The sequence below is a fragment of the Theropithecus gelada genome, chromosome 11 (assembly GCF_003255815.1).
Source record: "Theropithecus gelada isolate Dixy chromosome 11, Tgel_1.0, whole genome shotgun sequence".
Classification (NCBI taxonomy): Eukaryota; Metazoa; Chordata; class Mammalia; order Primates; family Cercopithecidae; genus Theropithecus; species Theropithecus gelada.
In genome coordinates, this window is record NC_037679.1 from 24,485,099 (window position 1) to 24,491,098 (window position 6,000).

Sequence of the window (6,000 nt, forward strand, 5' to 3'; positions counted from 1 at the left end):
CGCTAGAGATGTTTCCTCTTGCTACATTTGCAGCCGTGGTGACTGTGACATAAATCCATTGAGCCTTGCCATTGCTTCGCTGAGTTCCAAGAACATCCAATGCTTGTCTGATGTTAAGTTTTACTGCCCATGAAAGCAAACATCACCTCTGTCATGGCCAGTTAAACAGTATCTTTTCAGTGGACTTCTGCATATCTGAAACCCACCCATCCAAAGCCAAAAGTAATGCCAGGGGGAAAGATTTCATTCTGCCATGTTTCTTACAAGGGAAGATCAAGGGTCAACTTGATTCATAAAATTACTGCAGTCATTTTTCAGCCGGCTGAGAGACTTCACAGATCAAAAAATACAGTGGCTCTTAAATGATTTCTGATATGCACAATTCTGGTGTTTTTTATTCTCAGCATGTGGCACAAAGCCTGCCAGAAACCATCTTTGCGGCTATTGACAGGCGGATTAGAAATCATCCACGATGGTTTCCTTCATTTCTCTACAGGCTGGTCATCCATTTAAACTGCTTAATGTGAATTCCTCTCAAAGCCTGCTTTGTACATGCTTTTCCCTGACGTTTTGTTCTTCTCTTGCAGTGTGGTGCTCACCTTGGGCACATTTTTGATGATGGGCCTCGTCCAACTGGGAAAAGATACTGCATAAATTCGGCTGCCTTGTCTTTCACACCTGCGGATAGCAGTGACGCCGCCGAGGGAGGCAGTGGGGTCGCCAGCCCAGCCCAGGCGGACAAAGCGGAGCTCTAGAGTAATGGAGAGTGATGGAAACAAAGTGTACTTAATGCACAGCTTATTGAAAAAATCAAAATTGTTTATCTTAATAGATATATTTTTTCAAAAACTATAAGGGCAGTTTTGTGCTATTGATATTTTTTCTTCTTTTGCTTAAACAGAAGCCCTGGCCATCCATGTATTTTGCTATTGACTAGATCAATAACAGTTTATAGCTTTAGCAAATGGAGACAGCTTTGTGAAACTTCTTCACAAGCCACTTATACCCTTTGGCATTCTTTTCTTTGAGCACATGGCTTCTTTTGCAGGTTTTCCCCCTTTGATTCAGAAGCAGAGGGTTCATGGTCTTCGAATGTGAAAATAGAGATCTCCTCTGCAGTGTAGAGACCAGAGCTGGGCAGTGCAGGGCATGGAGACCTGCAAGACACATGGCCTTGAGGCCTTTGCACAGACCCACCTAAGATAGGGATGGAGTGATGTCTTAATGAGACTGCTCAGCTTTGTGGAAAGTTTGAGCTAAGGTCATTTTTTTTTTCCTCGCTAAAAGGGTGTGAAGGTCTAAAGTCTTTCCTTATGTTAAATTGTTGCCAGATCTGAAGGGGCATACTGAGTGTTGTGGCAGAGAAGTAAACATTACCTCACTGTTAGGCCTTTATTTTATTTTATTTTCCATCGAAAGCATTGGAGGCCCGGTGCAATGGCTCACGCCTATAATCCCAGCACTTTGGGAGGCTGAGGCGGGCAGATCACGAGGTCAGGAGATCGAGACCATCCTGACTAACACGGTGAAACCCCGTTTGTACTAAAAATATGAAAAATTAGCCGGGCGAGGTGGCAAGCGCCTGTAGTCCCAGCTACTCGGGAGGCTGAGGCAGGAGAATGGCGTGAACCCAGGAGGTAGAGCTTGCAGTGAGCCGAGATTGCACCACTGCACTCCAGCCTGGGCAACAATGCGAGACTCTGTCTCAAAAATAATAGTAATAATAATACAAAAACTAGCTGGGCATGGTGGCGCATGTGTGTAGTCCCAGCTACTCTGAAGGCTGAGTCAGGAGAATTGCTTGAACCCAGGAGGCGGAGGTTGCAGTGAGCTGAGATCACACGACTGCACTCCAGCCTGGGCAACAGAGTGAGATTCTGACAAAAAGAAAAAAAAAAAAGAAAAGAAAAGAAAAAGAAAGCAGCATTGGAATGTAAGACCACTGTAAAATATTGGGCCCCACTTGGTATAAAATTCAAAAAGAAGAACGCCTGCCCATCACCTTTTTATAAGTCCTTCTCTCCACACCTAAAAGCAGCTGCAGCTGGAAGGGCATTTTGGTAAATTCCACTGTGTAAAATAAAATATTAGGGGCAACACACATCATCAAGGCAGCAGGAATGAGAGAGAGCAGAGAAGATCAAGGATGAAGTCTTGAGTACTGAAAAATTCAGTGCTGGGCAGAAAAACTGACAGGACACTACAAGTAATAAACAGAATCCAAGGGGGGGTTCCTTGTGCACGGAGCTCCAGGTGACCTCTGGAGAGACATGGGGATTCACATGGAAAGCTAAAACGGAAGCTCAAGTTTCATACTCAACATCATCTTCTGTGTGACAAGGGACAAGCCATTTAGCCTCTCTGTGCCTATTTCTTCATGTATAAACTGGGACTCATAGTATTTGTAAAATGTATTGATACTCTCAGGGCAAATTCACTATATTGCTATACAGTTGAGATCAGTGTTGTAAAATTGAACTGATCTGGTTCTAATTGCCTCAAAGGCCAAAGCCCAGGCATTTGAAATGGAAAGAAGCAGAGAGGAGGCTGACTTAGCTGATTGGTATGGAAACAGTTGGGCCAAGAGCCAGAATTTTCCTTTGTAGCAACACAGCTAGTTTTACTTTGAGAAGCTCTGCTCAGTTGCTTTATAACATTAAGTTTGGTGGAATGGATGTCACTGTGCACAATAAAGTTTTCACAAGTATAAACAATGGTGATATAAGTCAACAGTGCTGTAGCCAGGTGTGAAGGTATGGTGTGTGATGATTGTACATCATGTTTGTAGCTTTGGATGCTAATCTTGAATTGTAGTTTAAAATATGTATGTATTTTTGTAACTCTTTGAAAGCTTATGAAGACTGACAGCTTTCCTTGTAAGCACTAAGACAAAAAAAGAAGAGGGACATTTGACAATTTTAAAGAAACAAGAAGAAATTAGAATGAAAAGCTGTGACAAACAGTGTCAGTGTGGCCATGTCCACATTCCTCCATGTCTGTCTCTACAGGCACCTCTCTAAGAAGCCCGACATCCCGGTAGACTCTTTATAGTAATGTACGCTTGATTCCAGATGAGCCTTGATCTTATCTGGATGCTCCGATAAGAGGTTTCCATCTGAGCATCCAGATGCTCCCTCAGATTCCAAGACATTTCACCCGAGGCCCTAGATTCACTCGGGAATTCGTACACTTCACATCTTTCTAGAAATGAGGTGTAAAATTTAAGACCAGACCTCAGCCATCAGTGTCCAGACCATCCTGGAAGTCTTTCCCAACCTCACAGAGAAAGCCCTAGTATTTCCCAGTGACCCCAGGATTCCATGTTGGGGCGGCCAAAGAAATAGGTCTCTTCGGGCTTTGCCACAGCCTGCAGCCCATCCTTCAGAGGCACACACAGCACCTCTGGGCTGCTCCAGCTCTGTGGGATAGCCTCCCCTGGGGTCCGTGGGATGTGGGCCACAGTGTTGAGGTAGACAAGGAGGATCAATCAGAGGCCTCTTCCCTCTCCACAGAGACTGGATTGTCATTGTTCCTTCATTTATGTTGCAGGGCTTAACATTTCACTCAAAAAAAGCCCTTCTTTTTCTAATCCTTAGTCTTTGTTTCAAGGAAAGCCAGTTTTTCTTTTACCACATTTTCCAGGATCAACTTTAAGAAAAACGCAGCATCTATTGAAAAAAAGTGGGATGTATGCATGTGGTTTAATTCCAGATTGCTTTTGGGTTTAAGTGGTATCAAATTTCAGTATATTTCTGTCTTACGTGAAAGAAATATATTACTAAATCGTCAGTGAGCAATAATGTCAGCTGTCGAGCACTAGATTTATTTTTGCAGGATATGGAGTGCAATGAACTGAGTCAATATGGCGAGGTGTATGTGATCTGTGGGAGTTATGCCATTTAACATAGGAAGTGCATGGGACTTTCCCTCTCTGCACTCCAGCTCTTACTGTACCATTAGAAAATGCAAAAAGTACAGCCCTACGTTCAAACAGAATGGATCTGAAGAAAGCAATATCTGTTGTATTAGAGAACATTCCCATGTGTTTAAACTCTTCACTTCTTAGATGCATTTAAATTCTTAATGCAAATGACGTAGCAATTTGAAAACTTCTCCGTATTAATTGTGTTTAAAATGTCTTGCTTTAAATAAATTAAAAAAATGGGAACAGGGATTATCTTTTGTTTTGAAGGTTAAATATTATTTTTGCCTTAGATAGCTTTGTAATAATTTTTCTCTAGACAGTTCAAAACTTTTGAAAAATGACATGAATTTTCATTAAAAACCCTTTTCCTATGTTTATTGTATACAAGAATTATGCAATAAAATTTCTTTATAAAAATATTTTCTTCTTTGATTCCTAAAGACTCCTTTTATTTTCAGCAGAGATACATGGACTAGAGTTCATAGCAGACTGTTCTGTTTGCCTCCTTAACCAGCTGACAAGTCTGTAGTCTGTATAGAGAGCCTTTCATCTGATGCAGTTTTTGAAAATTGGGTTTCTCACAGTAGGGTCAGGTCCAACTCTCCATACCACAGGCCCTGGGAGAGGCCTCCAGGGATCTGAAAGACTGGAGGAAAGGGAAACATTTGCAGAATTACTCAACCTTCACCTCACTTCAGCAAGATCTTCAGCAGCTTGTGTATGTTTCTTTGCTTAAAATATGGATTTGGGAGTTCCACCATGAAAACTCTGTGGGTAAAAATGCAGGAATGATACCACGCTGATGCCTTGGCTTCTGTTAAAAAATTTGACAGGAAACTTATACTATCGTCGAGGATTGGTCTCTAGGGAAGTATATTAGGAGCTTTCCACTGCTTACAGATGATTTCACTGATAAAAGTAATCTCTACAGATGAGTTTTGGTATTGTATTATTTGTTGTTGAAATGTTGTTTTGTTTTGTTGATTTATTTACTTTAGGAGGCAGAAGTGAGGTGATGAAGACTTTTGTTCTTCAGCCAATTCTTTAAGTCATATTCCTGGGATCTTAAAATTCACAGGCCAGCAACTTTATGTAGTGTGCCTTAGAGCCCTGCTTTTCATAGTGTAGTCCTCAGACACTGAGGCATCAGCATCACCTGGGAACTTGCCAGAAATACAAGTTTCCAGGCCTCATCTTGGGCTTCCTTAATCAGAAATTCTGGGCTGGGGCCTTAGCAATCTGCATTTTAGAAAGCCCTCCATGCGATTCTTGTGTTTATTCAAATTTGAGAACCACCGCCTTGGAACTTTTAGGGAGAAAACTTCAATTAGTATTAATTTTAAAGGCGTTTATATCTGACCCTCGAAAAAGGCTTTTTTTTTTTTTTGGCAGTTTTTACATTTATTTAAACAGAAAACATGCACACGAGCTGTCTACTCATTTTCTTCACTGTGCAGCCTGGCATTGGGGTTGGTGACTGTGATGGCCAGCTGGGCAGCTCTTTCCACGATGGCTTTGCGGTTCTTGGAGGAAACATTGTGAGTGATCTCAGCACAGTAAGATTTGTTGCATGTGGGCAGCACTTCCAGCTCCTGGACGTTGTGGACCAAGAACTTCCAGAAGCCACTGGGCAGCATGTGCTTTGTTTTTTTGTTGCTCCCATAACCAATGTTGGGCATCAAGGTCTGGCCTTTGAATCGTCTACGAACCCTGTTGTCAATGCCTCTGGGTTTCCGCCAGTTACGCTTAATTTTGACATAGCGGTCTGACTGGTGCCGGATAAACTTCTTGGTTCTTTTTTTGACGATCTTGGGCTTCACAAGGGGTCTGAGGGCGGCCATGATGCCGAGGAGGAGATGGCTGCCACCCTTTTCTTTCTATAGAGGTGGTGGATAGTTTTTCCAAAATGTCATACCTTTTAGCTCTTCTCGTTCCTCACTGCCCATTTGTCTTGTCCTGGAGGACTAGCCTGTCCTCATTCACTAGCACCACCTTAATTCCTATGTGCATTTCTGGACTGAGCCTGAGCCGCCCAATGGTGCTTCCCAGTGCCTTTCTAGACCACAGGATGTCCA

At 42.5% G+C, this 6,000-nt stretch overlaps 1 protein-coding gene and 1 pseudogene across 5 annotated transcripts in view; one reads left to right on the forward strand and one right to left on the reverse strand.

The window, feature by feature from the left end:
* Positions 1–4,344, forward strand: part of MSRB3 (methionine sulfoxide reductase B3) — a 195,425-nt gene extending 191,081 nt beyond the window's left edge. For all 4 annotated transcript variants that reach the window (XM_025402403.1, XM_025402405.1, XM_025402404.1 and 1 more), the window contains one exon: positions 588–4,344. In XM_025402403.1, coding sequence (XP_025258188.1) covers positions 588–755 — 168 coding nt within the window. In that variant the 3' untranslated portion in view covers positions 756–4,344. The remainder of the gene's footprint in view (positions 1–587) is intronic.
* Positions 4,345–5,306: 962 nt separating this feature from the next.
* LOC112634695 lies at positions 5,307–5,787 on the reverse strand (annotated as a pseudogene). The gene has a single exon (XR_003121807.1). The product of XR_003121807.1 is annotated as a 60S ribosomal protein L32 pseudogene (transcript).
* Positions 5,788–6,000: the final 213 nt, after the last annotated feature.